Genomic DNA, 21,346 nt, shown 5'->3' on the forward strand with positions numbered 1-21,346 from the left:
ATTGGGCAAGCTCACCCTCCACCCGGCCAAGCTGTACTTCTTTGTTAGTGGCCCTATCTTCGAGCTTAGCCATCTTGGCCTTAGTTTCCTTCGCCTGCTCCTCCAGCTTAATCACCCTGGTGCAGAGGGGCAGGATCTTTGCCTCCCGTTGGACAGCCTCCTGACCCTTGTCGAAGAGCTGCTTCTCAGTATCTTTCTCCGATTGACGGAGGATGCTTAGCTTCTGGGTCAGGGCGGTTTCGTGAATGGCAAAGACCCGGGCCTGCTGGGCAAGCTCCTCCTTCATCCTCTTCTCCCTTAGAGTCAACTCCTCTTTCATCTTTGCCTCCATCAGGGCAAGTTCCTCCCTCATCCTCGCCTCCACCTGACCCGCGAGGGCACTTGCGTTGACAAGGAACTCGTCGAGGCCATGGCCCATACGTTCCCTCAGCGCGTCTTCGTCCAAATCCTCCGCTGCCCCTTTCTCTTGGAAGCTCTTGAGGGTGTATTGGAGAACAACGCGTAGCTCAGGGGCGAGTGGCACTTGGTCATTTCTGGGGCACTCTCCCCACCACCCTCGAGCGCGAGAAGTCCGCAGGTGGAGGAGGCACTGGGGGATGATCCCTGAATGAGGCGGGACAACTATTTGTGGCAGAGTGTGAGGTCGTCGCCACGACCACCCTTCGCCTATTGAAGATGATGCCCTCCCAGTGTCCTCGTCCTCCAAGTCAATCTCCACCACCCCTTTATTCTTCTTAAGGGGGACTGGAGTAGGCGAGGCCTGGGCAACGACAAAAGGAACCGCGACAATAGGAGCAGAGCAGAAGGGGCTGAAGCACCCGCACCATCAACTATCCCTTGATGGCAGGCAATCACCTCAGCCAGCCTATTCCTTTTCTCCTCGCTCAGTACCATGCCTGCACCAATAGGTTGAAAAGATTCATCAACGAGAAATACAAGAGTCATAGTAGTAGACTAGTAAATGTATAAGCATGAAGAAACAGAATACACAAGCATAAAAGTTGATAGCAGATATACACAACAAAGTGGAGAAAGAAGTGAACAAGTACTGATGTAGCCCTTGAGGTTAAAGGAGCTGAACTCGTGCTTGATCAGTTGGGTGGTGTTGAACACCGCTCCTAGACTTGCAAGGACCTGGCACAGTTCACGATGGGAGGAGCCAGTTCCTCGAGGGTTTTGGGCTTCTTGAGCTTCAGCTGCCCCACCCAGTAAAGGGGAAACTCATCCAGTAGGGTGGGGTCGTGGTCGGTGAAGCACACCCTAAAGAACTTCCCTTTGAAGCCTTTATAAGATTGTTGGAAGAGTGTGAGGAGGACACTCCCCACCACTCCACTGAAACTCACCCAGAGGTTCTTCCCGGGACTTTGGCCTTGAAGAAGAGGAGGAAGATATCGACGGAGGGAGGGTGCCCGAAATGGTTACATAAGATGGCGAACGCTCTCATGAAGGCCCAGCTGTTAGGATGCAGCTGGGCAAGAGCCACGTTGACCTCTGTTAAGAGCGAGCGCCCTCTTGAAGCTCGTGAGTGGTAGGCGGAGTTTTATCCGTTTGAAAACAGTGGAGTAGAGGAAGAAGAAAGGCTCTCCATCGTTGGCGCGATCGTCAGTGCACACGGGTTCGCCCTTCGCGCAGGGACAAACCAAAACATATACATCACTCTCTCTCCCAAATACTTGTCCCTTCCAATCAGGCTCTTCATCCTGATGCTTCCTTACATCCTCGCTGGAGGTGAGAGTGGAGGTCTCGGTGAGGAGTTCAGTGGAGGCTCAGGGTAGAGGGCTTTGTAATCTACGTTGGGAGGAGGGTTGGAAGTGGTTTTTGTTCAAGCCATTTCAAGGAGAAAGCTAAAAAATAGAAAAAAGAAGGAAGAAACGAGGGTTTAGTGGAAGAAGATGGCGTGACTCGAGAAACCCAGAAAAAATAGAGGAACAGAAGAAAAACAGAGAAAACCTAAAATGCAAAAACTTAAACAGTCCCAGAGTAGTTTATCGCATGTATGAGCAGCGGAATCGTAAGGGAAGGGCAATCAATGCATAAAGATCATACCTTTTGAGCAAAGTGGGTTGGAAGTTCTGAGCTTTGAAGAAGGAAAGGTGAGAGCTTTCAAGGAGAAAGTGAAACGATCAAAAGAAATTTCAGAGAAGTGATAGAACAGTGACGAAACGCGTGTTTTTGAAAGGCTTAACGTAAACGAGGGAGCGCAAGCGGCGTTAAGAACTAGCCGTTGATCTAGCCACGTGTGCGCAAATTAAAATGGGTACAGAGAAGCGTCACTTTGGAGCACTGTTCACGTCCCGTCACATAGAGCCACGTAGGTCGCTAGGGGCGACGACATAGTCTCTTCGCTGAACAAGTTAACAGCTCGAGACTGGGGGGCTTGTGTACCAACCAGTCCTCGGACGTCGTTGACTGCTAGTAATGATGCACCACGTAAGTTGGGTCCCACGAGCGGCATGGGCCAGTGTCTCGTGAGCGACGCGAGCCAAGGTGACGAAGAGTGGTCAGACGTCGATCACCAGGATGTGCTGATGTGTCCTCGGCAATAGAGTGAGGGCGATGTGACATCAGACATCTGTGACTCAAACAATAGGGCTGGACTACGAGAGGTGGATCCCAGACAACACACCAATTATCAGTAGGGAGAAGCCTAGATCATGCGGGCTCCATGCGTGTGGTGTGAATAGCGCATTCAGGCGTAGCACAAGTAAAGAACCATTGGAAGAGTTAAGGCCCATGAGGGTTATGTTCCAGGGGTAGGCTGCATGCATGGCATGTGAACAGTTAGGGCACTCCCAGGACGGATGGCCCCAGAGATTAGGTGCACAAGTAGGTACCCAGGTGGCCATCCCGTTAGAGGTTGCACTCTAGTGAGGGAGCCTTACGTGCTAGATTGCCCTAAGAGTGGGTGATAGCGGCACTAGGGCATACCCTCAGAAACCCTAAATGTGGATGGTGGAAACAGCAGAAACCCTAGAGTATATATAAAGGGTAGTAACAAACCTAACAAGGTACGCAACATTTACGTGATACACACACAGTTTACACAGAGCTTTTACAGCTAAGAGTTTTGGTGATTCCTAGCCCTAGTATTGACTTGAGTGTCGGAGTGCAAACGGCCTCTAGGGCGCCTCTTTGTCTTTGCAAGTTCAGGAGTTCGATCGAAGGAAAAGCAAGAACGAAGGCATAGAGAATTGGGCGTTTGATCCTCGTTAGAAGTACGAAGGCAATCGAGTCAACCGGAAGGAACATCAACCAAACCTCTTTGCATATTACAGTCTTCTTTTGAAAGAGGTACTTCTTTTTCCACTCTTATTTCAACTTTTAAAAAAGATTTTCAAAATAAAAAACAAACACAAGCAAAAACTTTATACATCTTTTGTATTTTATCATGTTTCCAAATTTCTTTAGATAGATCTTAGAATTGGGAGGAATGTGCTGAATTTTTTTATCATGGTGGCCAAAAGATCGAAACGAGTCGGATCTGAGGTCAGATCCTTTTCTAAGGAGGAAAGCCTGATGAAGGACCATCCTTGTTAAAGCCACCATTTGTCTCAACTAAGAGCAAAGATTCAACTTGGAGGATTCATAAATAATATCTACCTTTTTGTATAAAATATAAATAATAAAATAGTATTTCCTGGCTTTGTATTTTTAAGCCAACTTTATAATAAGAATATCCTTCTCTCCAAGCAAGACTACCTTGGGCGCTGATAAGTGTCATAATTTAGTAATATTTCATGCAAAAAGATAGGTACTTATGGACTTTAATTGTTAATAGAGTTAACATTCAACCTCTAATTTAGGAATTTTAACCTTTTTATATATTTTTTTATTATAAGATGAATAAGAACAATTTATTCCCATGTTTGTGCTAATTTGGGGAATCTAGGGGGAGATGGGGATAAAAGGGCTCAAGAAGAATGGACAACTTAAATACAATATGAGTGGGAGGCATAACCCAAGACATCATTAGGAGGATACTCAGAGATAAAAAAAAAAACCCTAGAGAAGGCAGTCGTCAAGGAAAAACACTTTGGGTCTTCTTTTCTTGCTTTCCATGCTTGTAATGGCCAATATGAGTGGCTAATTCTTCCCTTTGAGATTGAGAGTAATCTTTTCAAACTCTTTTGTATTGAGGTAATATTTATTTATAATATTTTGTTCTTGATTGGTGATTGGTATTATCATTTTATTCTTAAAGTCCGAATCTTTATTAATAATTTTGATCCTTAGATTTGATTGGAAAGTACTTCTAGGCATTTGAACTAAATGATAATGCTTAACACATTTGAATGCTTGGAATAGATTTTTAATGTTAATTGCATTATAACATTTGTTCGTAATGATAAGAAGTTTTATAAATATGCGATGAATCGATACTTAGGAGACATTCTTAATAATTTTGTATACGAGGAATCGATATGAATAATTTTTATATATGCATCAATTTCAATCAAGAAGGAATGTTATATGTTTTTGTTCATTGAAAATACAGACGAGTGAGAAAAATTAACCCCAATCCCTATTATCCTAATTAAATCATCCAAATCATTTACTTTTTTATTTATTTAATTTCTTACAAATTCTTTATACAAACAAACTTTTACACATTTTCTTATATTTAGTGAATGTTATACTTGAGATTTTAGAACCGTTCCTTGTGGGTTTGAAATCCTTCCTTAGCGACAATTTATTACTTTTGACTCGGTACACTTGTCGTAAAATAGTCATCAAGTTTTATGCGTTGTTGCATGGGAACAATTTTAATTTCAGAGTACAAATTCCTAAATATTATGAATATTTTTAATTGTTTATTGTTTTTTATTTCAGATTGGTTTTAAATTTTATAATTTCTATATTTTTTTTATTGCTAGTTACTCCTTGTGCTAATCCTTGAGTGAGTTGTCTTATATTATATTAAGAGGACAGGTTTCTAAGACAAATTGCAATTTGAATCGAAAATTAAGGAAGCTCGGAAGAACAAAGTTAAAAAGAAAAAAAGAAAAGAAGTAAGAAGTTATAGAAGAATCATCAACCACTTCTTCCACCACCACATTTATTTATAAGAAAGAAGAAAGCAACATGGCTGAAGAACAACCACCACAGCCTAAAAGAATACTTGAAGGTTATGCTAGGTAGTAGGGGCCAAGGCATTTTTCTACTATTGCAATACTTGCTACCACTAAGGCCTTGGAGATGAAACTTGCATCCCTCAATCTGATCAATACCCATCAATTTACAGCAATGGATCATAAGAATTCATATACACATTTGCCTACATTTTATGAATTGGTGGGAACAATGGGCTTTCAATCAAGTAATAATGAATCTGTTTATTTGCATATGTTTCCTTTTTCATTGGCAAGAAAAGCTAAGGAATGACTCAAATCCCATCCAAATTAGAGTCTCACCAGTTGGGAAGATGTAAAGGAATTTTACAAAGATTTTTTCCACTATTCTGATACATAAAAAAAAGTCTGATATTTCTATGTTTAGACAAGGATTAGATGAATCCTTTTGTGAAACATGGGAGAGATTCAAAGTGATACAGATAAAATGCCCAAATCATGGGTTTGAAGATATTGCACAATTGAACATCTTTCATAATGGCCTCAGTTTTGATACAAAAATGTTTCTAGATGTTGCAGCTTGTGGTACAATAATGGTTGTTGATGTAGAACAGGCGACAAATATTATTGATGCATTATCATCAACACACTATCAAGCCTATAATGATGTACAAATTAAGCAAAAGAAAGGGATGTTGAACCTTAATACTTCATATATGATTTTGGTTTAAAACAAAATTCTGACATAGCATATTGAAGCTTTCACCTAGATGATGTCTTATTTGCCAAAACAAATACAAGTTACACATTCTTGTCAAAGTCAACATCAACCAATGAGGTGTGATTTTTGTGGAGGCACCCAAATGGTCACTGTTTTTTCCAGAATAGTCCATCTGAAGAGGAGATTAAATATATGAGCAACCAAGGAAGACAAAGTGGTTTCTCCAACAAAAATTATCAAAATAACATGCACCAAGGTTGGAGAAGTAATCAAAATCAAGGTTTTGGATGGAAACAAGATGCTAGTCCATCCAATAGACAACCACTTTATCCTTCAGATCATGAGAATTACTTGCGGTCTACACCTTAAAGGTAAAAGATAAAAGATAATGTCACAGTTATATTCCAGTTGAGATTTTATTCTCTTTGGAGCCATTACATATGGTATACGTAAAAGCAAGCAAATATACTTGAAAACAGCTTCGACCCCGAGAGTGGTTGCCTTCGTTGGTGCCCAGGTGGTTATTCTGTTAGGGTTTGTTGTGTTGAACAAGATGCTTTGATGTCTCCAAATCCTAGTGGAAAGCTTGAAGACCTTGTTGTTGTTGTGTGTGTGTGTCTAGTTTTTGAAACTTGTTAATTCACTCTTTAAGTTGATCCTAGCTCAATTGAATCTTTAACATTTTGAAAAGATGGATTTTCTAAAAGGAAGTGAAATTTCAACAAGTTGAAATTTCGTTTTAACAGGTTGTTTGACACTTAGTAGATTTCAAACTGATTTGGAAAAGCTTTGTCTTTGCCTTTACTGTCAAACAAATTTTAATAGGTTAAAATTTTGAAACAACAGGTTATTTGACACTTAATGATTTTGAATGATGTCAAATAACATTCAATCGGTTATTTCGAAAAATCAACCGACTGTTTTGTTGAAAACCTTAACAAAATGTTGTTAGGTGGCTTTTCTGTTTTGAATGATTCCAACTGCTTTTGGGCTTTTGTTGTAAACTGTTTTAACCATTTGATTGAAAGATGAAAGGTGGTTTTACGCTCCTATGCATGAACTAAGAAAAAGAGATCAATCAAAAACAGTTTTGTAGTTTTGAAAGAGCTTTGGGTCATCTCAAGTGTGGAATAGGATTGGGTATTGTATTCTGATCTTTGATCTTGTGATATACCCAGGTGTTTTCTATTCTCTTCCTTCTTAATAATTGTATTTTTGTACTAGTGTTGCCAAGAAGTGTTGTGTGTTCTTGAGGGGATCAAGATCAACATTCTTGGAGTGGTGTGTGGTTGCAAAGAGGGTGAGTGAGCTTTGTGGGATTCAAAGTCACCTCTTTGTGGTTGTGTAAGGTTGTAATATGTGATTGATTACATAGTGAATTCTCAGTGGTTTCTAAGGACTGGATGTAGCTCAAGTTTGGAGTGAACCAGTATAAACATTCTGTGTGAATCTCTCTATCCTTACACTCTTTAAATTGCTTTAAATCTGTTTTGATAAAACTGCTGATAAAAACAACCGGTTATTCGTAAAACAACCGGTTGAATTTCTGCATCAAGCTTAAAACAGTTTTATATTTGGCTGGAAAGTTTTTCCATTGATTAATTCTTCATAGCCTTTCACTTTACCTTCATTACTTGCGAAAATATTTCAAAAGCAATTCACCCTCCCCCCTCTTATTTTAGCCCTATAATTCTAACATGTTGCACCCCAAGGAGATAGAATTCTACACAGTTGTGCTGTTAAGATTACTCACCCTATAACATAATTATTATTATTGAATATACTCTCACTGGAGAAAGGAGGCTCGTGAGGGGAGGTGGTTGCTAGTGGTAACCAAGCGATACTCTTTAAAAAGGGCTCAAGGTCTCAGGTGAAGGTATGCAATTCTGAATACACTTTTGGAATACTGGAACTAGTTGTTTCTTATTCTTTGATAAGCCCTTACTGACTTGAGCGTCGGAGTGCAAACGACCGTAAGGGCGCCCTTTGTCTCTACAGGTATAGCCTCCAACAACCAAGAGAAGTGCAAATTCCAGAGGAGACAGACGGAGCCTAAACCAGTCAACGGAGTCAACCTGCGACCAAGTCAACCAGCAAGAACAATCACATAAGAAAATTTCTCAATAAACTCTACCCATTTAGCATGTCTCTTGTTAAGTTTTCTTTGGATTTTAAAATATTTAAGAGATTCATGACCATCGTGTATCAAAAACTCTTTTGGAAAGAAGATAATGTTGCTAGTTTTGCAAAGCTCTAACAAGAGCTGGGAGAGACCCATCTTTACTTCCAAGCCACCATTCACTCAGCTAAGAGCAGAAGGTCATCCACAAAAATATACAAAAGAAATATTTGCCTTAGTTTGTATAAATTTGTAAATAGTAGAATAGTCTTTCTTTTGGCTTTATATTTCTGAGCCCATTTTTAGAATAGGTTAAAAATAACTCAAAATAACTATAGAAACCTTCATTTGACATTTAAGAAAAGGTTTCTATAGCACCTAATGAGCTTGGATGATGATGGCTTGCCTTTAACCTTCACCATAGTTAAGTTTAACTTAACTAAGGCAAAAGCATCCAAGAGGCGCAGTTTAGGAACTCAAGCCTATAAATAAATGGCTCCTCTCTTGTAATTCTTACACTTGGATGAATACTCAATTGTGTTTCTGATTTTCAACACATTTCTCTCAAGCCTAGTAGAAACACAAGGAAGTTGGCCTAACCTCTTCCTTGGCCCTTACACATAGAAACACCACGCCTTCAACCATATCTTGATTGCCTTTCGCTACAACCTTCATCCTCTTCAAATACTTCCACTGCCTTCTATCATATTCTCCAAAACACAAGAACACAATTGCATCATGTGAATTAGAGTAAGGAACTCACGGTTCAGATAAGCCTAAAACTCCTAAAAAAATGGTTGATTTCTTGTTTTCTTGTGTTGTTTTCGGTTTGTTCTTGTATTATTATTCATTATTCTTCATTTTCCACCATTTAATCTTGTGTTTCTGTGGTTTAAACATTTTTTAAACCGTTTATTTTTAGTTTTAACCATTTGAATTCAAGTTTCGTCATATGTTCTTCAATTTTCTTGATATTCCTAAGTTGTTCTTGATTTTTACTTCATTTTAATCAGTTGTTTTTCAAGTTTATGTGTTGTTTTACCAATTAATCTTCCATATAAACATTTTAATTAGCTTGTTTTGTGTTTTAATCGGTTAAAACTTTGTCAAACCCGTTCATATGTGTTCCACATTAAAACTTACTAAAAACAATTTGGTTTTACGTTTGTGGTTTGGTATGTGTTAATTTTTTAGTTTATTTACATGCTTAATTCGGTTAAAGTGTGCTAATAGATATTTTTGTATTTTTTGCTTAATTTTGTCATATAATTCAAATTTTCAGCCTTATACATATGTGTTTGTTCAAATGTCTCTTAGAGAGCACACCAAGTGTTTGTGAAATTGTTTGTCATAAATTAGTAGTATAACCATTTGAGCCTTTTTTTTATTTTTGTTCGTTGAGTTCTGGTTGTGTTATTTGTTCATTAGTGCAACTTAATACATCTATTTACATTTTGTCTTGTGGTATTGTTCTCAATTCCTTTGGACTCCTAGATTTCTTTTCTTTTTTCATATTTATGAAATTTTTCCCTAATTTTTCCAATTTTATTTTGTTCATTTTACATCAAAAAATTATGAAACAATTTACATGAGATATCTAATATGATCCAATTAAAAAGTCACTTCCAAAAACAAAATACAAAAAAATTTATAAATAACAAAACTCAGGACGTTTAGGGTGCTTCAAAACAAATTTTCCATGGTGTTTACTCTCGATCTGGATTTTATTGACCTTGTTAATTTTGGTGTTTTAATCTAAAAAATTTACTAGACCTTAATATGTTGTGGATAAAATTTGAGCCTCAAATTCGTTCTACAAAATCTGAAATAAAAGTTTTATTAATCTTTGCTAATGCTAAAAAAATGGGCCAGTTCTGAAAACCTAGGGCCTTGTTTTTTTCTGGAACTATTTGATTTGTTTCTCATTGAATACTAATTCGTTTGACTTGAAAAATCGTTTTATAAAAAATGGTGTCGTGGTTATTACATAAAAATTTCATTCATAGATTCTTTCAAGAAAAATTTTCATAAATTCTGGAGTAGTCACTGCCATTTCTATTCTAGATTTTTGTTTTTGTGATCTATTCTAGAGTCATTGTTAGGTTCCATTTGTTGTGCTAGCTTTTCTTCTTAGCCTTAATTATTGTTTGCCAATTTTTTTGGCTTTCTATTGCTTTTGTCTCATCATATTCCATTTGGTTTAGTTTTTCAAATTTTATCTTTTATTGTTTTTATTTTCTTGGACTCAGTATTGCTTAAAGGTGTTGGTGTATCATTTGCGGTGTCGTGGAAGAAGATCTTTGAGATACTTTTTTTAGAGTGACAATTTTTCCTTCAGAATATATAAATCAAATAAGAGGAAAGCAAAAATAGAATTTAGAGGACATATTCATTGATCATCCACACAAAATAACTTTATTCACCAAAGCAATTTCATAAACATTGTTGCCCTAATTTTCATGAATTTTTGTATGATAGAACTTTGTGTAATTTTTACTTTATTTACTTTTGAGTTGTTTGGGAATATGCTCCAAAGGCAATCCCAATAGATATTATAATATTAGAAACGTGCATTAGTGTGGAAGTGTGTTAGTGGACTCTTAGTGTCAACTACATTTTCTCTTTAGGACTCGTCTAACTTTATTTCTTCACCTGGATTTTTCTTCTTACTTTACTTTTCTGTATTACTTTCCTTCCTTTGTTATCTTGTATTTAGGTCTCTGTGATCCATAGGATTTGATCTTTCCTTCTATTAGTAGATCTCTCTTTGATCTTAAGTTCATTTTATTGCATTCACACATTACCTTTATGTTTCCAAACTGTTTTGAAGTTCTTTAAGGGAACTTTTCTTAGGACTATCTAGGGTAAGCTCTGGCCAGGAAAGTCTTGGTACTTAAGTAGTCCATTTTGACTCACCTCACTTTCCTAGGAGTGAACTTGGAGAAAACTCATTTTAGATTCATTGATTTACTTCACAAAAACTAAATATTTTTGAAAATATTTTGATGACTCAAGTTGAATTGAATCTTTGTAACAAAAAATTTGTTCTAAGTCAATAATGGGTGATCCATCACATCAATCTAATGTTCATGGCAAGCTTAACCCTCAAGATTCCATTGATGACCATGAAATACTAGAAAACAAACAATAGAAATTTCTCAGTTGAGGGATACAGTGGATAATTTTTTACAACTTCAGGAAAACAAAACCCATAAGTCTAGGAGTAAGTATGGGGAAGTGTCTCGTAAACATAGCAATACCCATCATCGTAGTCCCTCCTAGAGCCATGATGATGATACAATCCAAGTAGCTACGAAGATGACCAAGGAAGCAAAAGACAAAGTACATGGTGAACTGTCATCTCAGCGACCAATTCATAAACCCACCAAGGATCACATGCACCTCACCAGAGGAGGAGCTGAGCATAAACCATCACACCAATTATTCTTCCTTTTGGTCTTCTTATAAGATGCAAATATGTTGTAAAGATTTGGCTCACTTTAGGGGTCCAAATACCAAATATAGGCTAGAATAAGGCACCTTTAGCAAATAGGGGGTGTGGGTAGCATTTTAGCTTGTTCCTAGCTCTTTTGGAAAGAATTTTGACCTAGTTTCTAGAAGGACAAGTCTAGGATGCGGGTTTGACATAGTCAAACCCTAAGGCTGCCCATTTTTCCCTTTTTCCATCATACCGCTTTAGCTTGTTCTTCAAGGCTCCTTCACCTATAAATAGGAGGCCTACCTAGTGTATTTTACAAGTTGAATGAAATAGAGAAAAGTTACTCTGCACATTTTTGTGTGTGAATGATTAGTGAGGCTTGTCCTCTTAGTCTTAGTCTTATCTTGTGAGTTTTGAGAGCTCTCAAGTGGCGGCATCCTTCACTTATCTTGAAGTCATTTCACCATCCAAGTGGCGTGCAACCATTATCAATTCCATTTCTCCTAAGCTTCCTTTTCCTTCGTCCTTTCCTTCCATTATCATTCCATTATATTCATAAACATGTTCTTATTTTGCTTCCTTATGTCTATTCGGTTTTTACATGTTGCTCTTGTTTTCCTTATGTAATTCCGCACCATATCTTGTCATCATCTTCACCATATAATTGTATTTTTCTTTTGCCTTTGTGAAATGAACCTTCACATATACTTGACCACTTGGTTAAGTTAATGTCCAGTGGGGATTTTCCTTAGTTTTTCACTCTTTAATTGTCTTAAAATGTCAATCATAAATCTAAAGTGTCATCTAAATGAACAATCCTAAAATCAACTCACATCATGTGGTTATCAGAGTTTAGGTTCTTATGCTTAATTTGCTTGAGTTGATTTGTCACTTTACAACTTCTTTACATTCTAGCACCTTTAATTCTTGTCTTTAAATTCAAGTACCTTTACTTTCTTGTCTTTAAATTCAAGTACCTTTACATTCTTGTTTTTATTTTCTTGCATTTTATTTTCCAGCACTTTAATTCTTGCAGAATATTTTTCGGCCATTTATATATTCATAGCATTTTTCGTTTTGAATATGTTTCTTGTTATTTCTTTTGTTGATCTTGCCTTTTAATTTGAATCTTATGTTCATTAGTGTTCTAGGAGTCATTGTTTTGATTCTACTTACTTGCTTTAAATTTTGAAGTTTGCAAAGTAATTAGAAACTTGCTTTTAGTAAGAGTAGATTTAAAGTTGCAAACACATGATTTCAAGTGTTCAATTATATTGAATCCAACCAAAAAAAAAAATTGTGAAAATTGAAATTCTTTTGAAAAATATGCATGATACAAATTATGGTCATTATTTTCCATAAGTCACACTAAACGTGAGGAAAAATATGCATGATAAAAAAAAAGTGACGCAAAACAGCAAAGAAAAGTTTACAAAGCATCTTTGGTTATTACTTAGCAAAGAAAATCATTTTCCAAAATATGGATTCAAATTGAGTGGAAAATTGTTTTCAACCTTGAGGAATTTTTTATCCTTTTGCTTTATCAAGTTATAAAAAAACAGTTTCATAGTTAAAAGTTTAGTAAGTATCTTAGAGTCTTTTTTTGTGTCTTTACTTGTTTGTCTTCCTTTTCAAGTTTTTTCATATTCTCTTTTTCCAATTTGGTTTAGCCTTTTCTTGTTTGAGCTTTTCTTGTTTGTCTTTTATTTTCATTTCCTTCAAATTTTTGTGGTGATTTGCCTTTGAGATCAACTGTTGAAGGCTTTGAACTTTTTCAGTTGAGAGTTTTTCATCCACAAGAGAGACCTTGGCTAAGAGAAGAAATTTATTTCTTTGAAGTGCTTTGAGTGTTCTCTTCTTGAATTTCACCAAAAGTGATGCAAACGTGAAGAGTGTTTAAATTGTTTTCACTAATTGTTTGTCCTTTGTGCAAAAATTATGGGTCTTTTGTCTTTAGGTGAATCTTCAAAACCGCAATCACATCACAAAGCCCACCTTTTGTAATGTGAATTGATTTTAGGATTGATCATTTGGTGAAACTTTTATATTTATGATTGAGATTTTAAGACAATTAAATAGTGAAAACCTAAGGAAAATTCCTTAACCAAGTGGTTAAGTAGATGTGAAGGTTCATTTCACAAAGTCAAAAGGAAAACACAATTATATGGTGCGAATGATGACAATTATGGTGCGGAATTGAACAAGCAACATAAGCACAAAAGAATGGACCGAATGGAATTTAAAGAGACAAAACTAAGAATATGTTTATGATAGAATGGAATGGAAATGGATAAATGGAAGAGATGATGAAAGAAGAACTTAGGGATGGTGAAGCAAGGATGAATCATGCCACTTTATGGGATGGAATCACCAAGATGAGTGAAAGGAGGCCGCCACTTGAGAGCTTCATATCTCACAAGATAAGACCAATTTAGGAGAACACTCACTCACAACTAACACAAAAATTGTGCAAAATTTCTTTACTATAATTGTGTCCCGACCAGTCCTCGGACATCGATTCAGAGACTGACCTCAGACATCGCACTGATGTATGGTAAGGGAAGGGGGCCACCACTTAAGGTGGGCCCCAGAAACACTTACCAGGGGGTTGGTCGGTCTTTGACATTGCTACCTTAAGCCTGATGTCGGAGATCGATATCGGACCTCCCCAGAAGAGGAAGAAGATCGGACATCGGCTGGCAGGAGGAAGTGAAGGGCCCCGTAAGGCGGGCCCTAGGATTTCGTTAAGATAACAGTTAAAGAAAATAGATGTGTGGGAAGCCTAAGGCACGAGGGATCCATGCATGTGGGATATATGATGCACGAAGGTGCAACATCATGGATAATTCTAGGAGGCGTAAGGGCCTAACTAAATTAGGGTTTCCAGGGAAGTAGCATGCATGGCACGTGGATACTTAGGGCACCCGAAAAACAGATGGCGTTGGATATTAGGTGCACCAATATGGGACCTAGGTGGCCACTCTGATTATCCGTTGCATTCGAGTTAAAGGAAGTTCATGTGCCCGATACGCTAAGATTATACAATAGCGGCACAGGGACACTTCTCAAGGAACCCTAGACCATGGTAAAAGAACATAGGTAAACCCTAGTTTCAACCTATATAAAGGGTGCTAAAAACCCTAGTAAGGTACGCAACTTTTGAGACTAAAGCTATTTTATACACTTGATGTTCTTTGCCCTAATACTAACTTGAGCGTCGGAGTGCAAACGGTCACTAGGACGCCCCTTTGTCTTTGCAGGTGAGAAGTTTCTTGACGAAGAAGGCACGGTTCTCAAGCAAGGATCGAAGGGCCAAAGTAGCCGTTGGAGTCAACTAGTGAGGCGAGTCAACCAATCAGAACATTTGGCGCCCACCGTGGGGCCCGTTAAAACAAGGTCCCACTCAAAATCACGTAAGGAGTCTTAACCAACAATATGAGGAGTACGAGACGAGCGACAGCTAGATCTGAGGGGAGGGCACCCCCCGAAGGGGATAATGTGACCACACAGCAGGCCCTGGATACGATGCGCGCTCTCCAAGCAGAAGTAGCGGCTTCTCGAGCAGATAACGCAGAATTATGTAGAGCTAATGAGGAATTACGAAGGGGCTTACAACATGTAGGGGAACGCACGGCGGACGAGCGTGCACCACCAGTACCACTTAGGGCACGTCCTATGTCGTTCTCGCGAGCGATAATGAATGTTGTGTTGCCGACAAGGTCTCTAGGTCCAAAAGTCTCCTTCACAGGGGTAGAAGACCCGGAGGCCCACCTTACGGCATTCCACACCCAGATGATGCTCACCGGAGGATTTGACGCCGTCTACTGTAAGATGTTGATGAGCACCCTATCGGGCGCAACGCTAGAATGGTTCATTAGCCTCTTCGACGGACACATTACTAGTTTTGATCAATTTTGCCACATTGTTCAGGGAACAATACCTTGTCAACAAGGCCCCCACCCGACTCTCCTACGACGTCTTTGATGTCAAACAGTACCAGGGGGAATCCATGAAGGATTACCTGAACATATTTGTGATTCAAGTGGTCCGCCTGAAGCCCACCGATGAGTCCATGATAGTTCATGCCTTTGTCAAGGGAATGCTACCTGGACCCTTCAGCGAATCATTGCTAAGGGTCTACCCGAGGACGTTCACAGAGATTCGACGCCGAGCGTTAGCACACATTGCCGCAGATGATTGCATAACACAGAAGCAGGGTCTCGTGGCCCCTGTCCGACCACGGACAACCACCCGACCCCAGCCTATGAGAGTCCACGAAGCAACAACAGAGAAGAAAGGGGCGGAGAAACCCTACGAACGAACCCCGAGGGGGGCACGTACAAGACGAGATCCTCCTCCAAAGCATAACTTCCGGGTGGAGCTCAAGGAGTTCATCGCCATCCCGAACATAGCGGCAAGGTTGAAGGTACCAGCGAAGACTGATAGAAAGATGGGGCCCAACAAGAATGCTTGGTGTGAATTCCATCAGGCGAATGGCCACCATATACGAAACTGTCTAGCCCTGGCGCATCAACTAGACGAGTTAGTAAAGAGCGGATTCCTGAAGGACTACCTGCAAGAAGAAACGAACGATCAGACATTGGTGGCTACGGGAGCAGATCAGGGGTACGAGGTTCCTATTCATGGAGAGGTAATCACTATCTCAGGGGGTTTCCCAAGAGAGGAATGTGCCTCCCAGGCAACAATAGAGGCACAACAGACAGATCTCGCTCCCGACGTCAACCTCACCTTCACGCAAGCCGATCTCCAAGGTGTCGTACCACATGATAACGACCTGGTGGTAATTTCTCTAATCATCGTCGGGAGGAGGGTACGCCACGTCCTCGTAGATCAAGGAAGTTCGGCCAATGTTATGTTCTTAACAACCTTCAATCATCTACGGTTGTCCGTGGACCAGTTGAAACCCTACTCCAGACGTTTGTACGGATTTGTCGGGAACAAGGTAGAAGTCCATGGGTACATTGACTAAGTACCACATTCACGGACAACCTGTCTTCGCGCACCACTAAAATCAGGTACCTTGTTGTCGATGCACCCTCAACTTACAACATACTATTGGGAAGGCCAGCTTTAAACAAGTTGAAGGCAGTTCCCTCCACAAGACAAATGAAAGTGAAGTTGCCCTTCCTCGAGGGGGCAGTAATCACCATCGTGACCGATCCGGGAGAAGCTAAGAGGTGTTACAAAAAAAGCCTAAAGACAAGGGGAGGAATATTCTCTGTCACGTCTAGACCACCAAGGGAAGATGGAGTGACCTGAGAAGAGATCGTCCGGGAAAACTGACCCCAGCCTGCCGGGGGGGTGGTAGAGAGGGAGATCGGAGGGAAGATGTTTAAACTTGGGCAATCTCTGAGCATAGAATTGCGGGACAAAATCTCTGAAGTCATAACGAGACACCTCGACGCCTTTGTTGAATCAAATGTGTTCAAGCTTTGAAGAATCCAAACCCTTTGAAGGTTGATGGAAGGCTGGTTGTTATTGTTGTTGCAGATGTGTTCTAGAATAGGATCTAAGGTAGATTATGTGTTAAATCCACTCTTGATTGAATCCAAAGCTTAAGCATTCTCAAAACCTTTTCAAACTAAGTGAAAAACAACTTGTTGTTTTGTCGAAACAACCGATTGTTTTATACTTAGGTGTTTTTAGAAAGGTTGAAAACTGTTTTTGATGGTTGACTTGCTGTCAAACCAAAACAACTGATTGATTCGAGCATTCAACCGATTGTTTGTTTTGGGACCATAACAGAAAACTATTTTGTGCTTTGACTGAGCTTTAAATGATTTTATAACTTAATACACTCCAGTTTTAAATGCTTTGACCAGTCTTTGAATGTAATAAATAGTTTGTTCAGATTTTGTAACAAACAAGAACTTAGTTTTAATCAAAGAAAAAGAGATTTGAGTTTTTCACTGACTTTGCTTTTGAAGAGTTGGAGATTGCTTTGAGATTGCTTTTGATCAAGAGAGTGTGATATAGGATTTTCATCTAGTATTGATTTCAGATCTTTATTGTAACAAGTGTAATCCTTTGTACTTTGAAGAAACTCTGTGTGTGAAGCTGAGAAGTGTTGTGTGTTCTTGAGGTTGTCAAGATCAGCATTCTTAGTGGTGTTTGTGCTGAGCCAAAGGAAGTGTGTGTCTTGAGGGGATCAAGATCACTTCTTTGGTGGTGTTGTAAGTAATCTAGGGTTGATTGCTTAGTGGATTCCCCAGTGGTTTCTAGGAAGACTGGATGTAGCTCTTGGTTAAGAGTGAACCAGTATAAACTTGTGTGTACAATCTCTCTATCCCTTGAACTCTTTAAATTCAGTTTATATTTGTGAACGGGTATAAACAACCGATTGTTTTTCTGGTGTTGTGCTACATTAATTTGTGTTTTTGGAAAACTGAATTCTTAATCAAGTTTTCTCGAAGTAAATTCATTCTGGACTTAAAAGTTTGCGAAAACCCTCTTTAAACCATTCACCCCCCCCCCCTCTAGTTTAAAGCCATACATTCTAACAATTGGCATCAAGAGCTTGGTTCTTGAAATTTATTCAAGTGTGATCCTAAAACTTTTTTTTTATGGATGAAAGACTACCTTTTGGGGAAGGTGCTTCAATCAAGAGACCACCTCTGTTTTGTGGTTTGAACTACCAATTTTGGAAAGTTGGAATGAAAATCTTTGTAGAATCACTTGACAAAGGTATTTGGGATGCAATTGAAAATGGCCCCTTTGTTCCAAAATTTGAAAAAGATGGATCTTCCATTCTGAAAGATGTGTCTCAATGGACTGATTCTGAAAGCAAGAAGGCCAAATTTGATTGCATTGCTAAAAACATAATAACTTCTGCCTTGAATTCAGATGAATTTTTCAGGGTCTCTCAATGCAAATTAGCAAAGGAAATGTGGGACACCTTGGAGGTAACTCATGAAGGTACCAATGAGGTGAAAAGAGCTAGAAAGCATACTCTAATCCAAGAGTATGAAATGTTCAGAATGCTCAAGGGTGAGACAATTGCTGAAGTTCAGAAAAGGTTCACGCACATCATCAATCACCTCATGAGCCTTAAGAAAACCTTTGAAAAAGAAGAGCTAAACATCAAGATCCTCAAATGTCTTGATAGGTCTTGGCAACCTAAGGTAACTACTATATCTGAATCAAAAGATCTAACAACATTGAGTATGGCTTCTTTGTTTGGCAAGCTTAGGGAACATGAGTTAGAAATTAATAGACTCAATGTTCAAGAAAGTGAAGATAAGCATTGCCTTAAAAGCTATCAAGCACAAAAGCAAGCAAGAATCCAGTGATGAAAGTGATGAAGAGAACCTTAGTTTGCTATCTAGAAAGTTTAGCGAATTCTTGAAAAGGAACCACAAGAAAGACACCAACAAAGAAAGGTATGGAAACAAAAAAATCCAATGATTTTAATTCCAATAACTATACTTGTTTTGGTTGTGGTGAGCAAGGGCACATAATGGCAGATTGCCCAAATAAAGAAAGCAAGGAGAAGAAGTCAAGCTACAAAGAAAAGAAGGGAAAGTCAAAAAGGGCCTACATAGCTTGGGATGAGAATGAAGTCTCCTCATCAAGTTCATAATCAAGTGAAGAAGAAAAGGCAAACATATGCTTGATTGCTGAATGAGATTATGAGTCTTGTAGCTCAAGTCATGTAAGTTCATGTGCTTCTCTAAATGTTGAAAATTATAGTGAATTGCCTTAAGCTTTTCAAGAAACACATGATGAAGCTAATCGATTGGTTCTTTCAAACAACCAATTCAAAAATCTTAACAGCTGGCTTGAAAAGAGAGTGAAGGCACTTGAAGAAGAGCTGGAAAAATCAAAAAGGGATTTTGAAAATCTTGAAAAACATTGCAAAAACTCTTCTTGCAAGTGTGAGACTCTCATTTGTGAAAATTGTGAAAATCTTGAATGGAAAGTGCATTATCTTGTAAGTACTGTGGATAAGCTTTCAAAAGGAAAATCCAACTTTGAGATGTCTTGGCATCTCAAAACTGTGTTTTTGGAAGAGCTGGTTTAGGTTTTAATCCACAAAACAAGCTAGATAAGTATTCAAAAGAAAGGCCATTCTGTTAGATTCTGCAAAACAACCGATTGTTAAGTTGAAACAACTGGTTATTACATGTTTTTATTGCATGAAGAAAGGTCATTCTGTTAGATTCTGCAAAATAAGGAAATTTTATGTTCCCAGAGCCTTTATGAAATGGATTCCTAAAGGTTGTGAGGTTTCAAATGATAAAAGTAAACCAAATGAACCCAAATTTGTAAGAGGACCAAACCTTGTTGCTTGAATTCATGTTTATGTAGGGAATCTAGAGGAATATGAGGAACTGAGTCATCTGATCAGGTTCTTGGAAGGAAAAGATTAACATTGAAGTTGAATCAATGTTATGTATCGGTCCAAGGTTCTCAATAGTCAAAAGAGGCTTCTTGATCAAAGACATATGACTCATTGAAGGAACATCATAAAGGATAAGACCTTCCTTATCTCTATCTTTAATTCCTTTTTAAATTCATATTCATGCTTAAATATCTTCTTTTAAAATGTTCACATACACCTGTTTTAAATCCTTTATGCTCCAAATTAAAAATTCAAAATCTGTTTTACTGCTGCAGAAAAACAACCGATTGTTTCCTCGAAACAACCGATTGTTTTGTATCTGACAGCACTGTCAAAGAATGGATTTAATTTCTTTTTAATTTTTGTTTGTTGCAGATATCAATTACGAAAGGATTTGGGTTCATAAAGCTGTGTTGAAAGCCTGTTTATGTTCTGGAGGAAGTTACAACATGTCATAAAGGAATATATTCCAAAATCTTGAAAATTTTAGAGCTTTTATGACTAGTCAAAGATCACATGTGATGACCATGTGATTTTCTGCTTTTTCTGACGTTTTCTATGCAGGTCTTGGTCAAGTCTTTTCTCTCTTAAAAACTGAAACCCACTCATATCATTGAATGCAGTTTGGTTCTGTGTTTCTTTAAATTCTATTGTTGTTGTTCTCTCTCACAAGAACAATCAATTGAGCCATCTCTTGCAACATCTCTTGTTCTCCTTGTGTGAGTCTTCTTTGCATCTTTTTCTACTGTCATGGAATCAACTCCTCCCACTTCAAAGAGGATCAAAACCAGAGCAGTGAGGTCTGGAGGGAGATTAGAGGGCTGGTTTTCTGGAGACAATGAACTCATTGAAAGGTATAGGTTTGAAACTAGCACAAAGGTGATCAACAACCCCAAAGTTGTTTCCTTTGATTGGCTGAAAAGCCAAAAGCTAGACAATGTGAGGAAGCTGCTCAAGGACCAATCACTAAGAAGGTTCTTGGAGATGAAGGGGAACATATACCCTGATTTGATTCGGGTGTTCTACACCAATCTCAAGTTTGAGGGAAACAACCTTGTTTCTCATGTGAAGGGAGTTGACATGGAGATCACTTATGATGTGTGGACTGTTGTTACTGGTCTGAAATATGTTGGCCTAAGAATCAACAAGGGAAATCTTGGAGTAGTGGAGGATTTCAACAAAGTCCAATACTACAAGAGTTGCTTGAAGAAACAAAATGGCCAAGTGAGAACTTGTTCGGTTGGAGGCTTAAAGCTAGATGAAAGGGTGTTTGCTCTTATTGTAACTTTGATTCTTACTCCAAGGGGGAGCAATCATTTTGTCCTTACAGAAGAAGACCTTGTGTACATCTACTGCATCATGAAGAAGATCAAAATCAACTAGATCCACATCATTAAAGAACACATGCAAAAAGCCATGAGGTTAAGTGATTATCACTATCCCTATGCTGTTTTAATCTCTAAATTCTTGCTTTATTTTGAAGTGAATCTTGAAGATGAGACATCTGAGTTGGTTAAGTCAAAACAAGAGATGAACAATGGCTCTCTTATCAAGATGGGATTCACCAAAATAAGTGGGAAATGGGTGAGCAAAGATGGTGATCATGGTGCTTCATCAAGTGTTGCAGCTGCTGATT

At 38.5% G+C, this 21,346-nt stretch overlaps 1 protein-coding gene and 1 pseudogene across 1 annotated transcript; one reads left to right on the top strand and one right to left on the bottom strand.

Moving 5' to 3' along the window:
• Positions 1-5,467: 5,467 nt before the first annotated feature.
• LOC137838946 (small nucleolar RNA R71) lies at positions 5,468-5,574 on the bottom strand (annotated as a pseudogene).
• Positions 5,575-14,873: 9,299 nt separating this feature from the next.
• Positions 14,874-16,338, top strand: LOC137838595 (uncharacterized). The gene is made up of 2 exons (XM_068647836.1): positions 14,874-15,181; positions 15,279-16,338. Exons 1-2 carry the CDS (start codon positions 14,874-14,876, stop codon positions 16,336-16,338), a joined length of 1,368 nt encoding a protein of 455 aa, XP_068503937.1.
• The last annotated feature ends 5,008 nt before the right edge of the window (positions 16,339-21,346 follow it).

The sequence above is a fragment of the Phaseolus vulgaris genome, chromosome 4, assembly GCF_000499845.2.
Source record: "Phaseolus vulgaris cultivar G19833 chromosome 4, P. vulgaris v2.0, whole genome shotgun sequence".
In the NCBI taxonomy this organism is placed as follows: domain Eukaryota; kingdom Viridiplantae; phylum Streptophyta; class Magnoliopsida; order Fabales; family Fabaceae; genus Phaseolus; species Phaseolus vulgaris.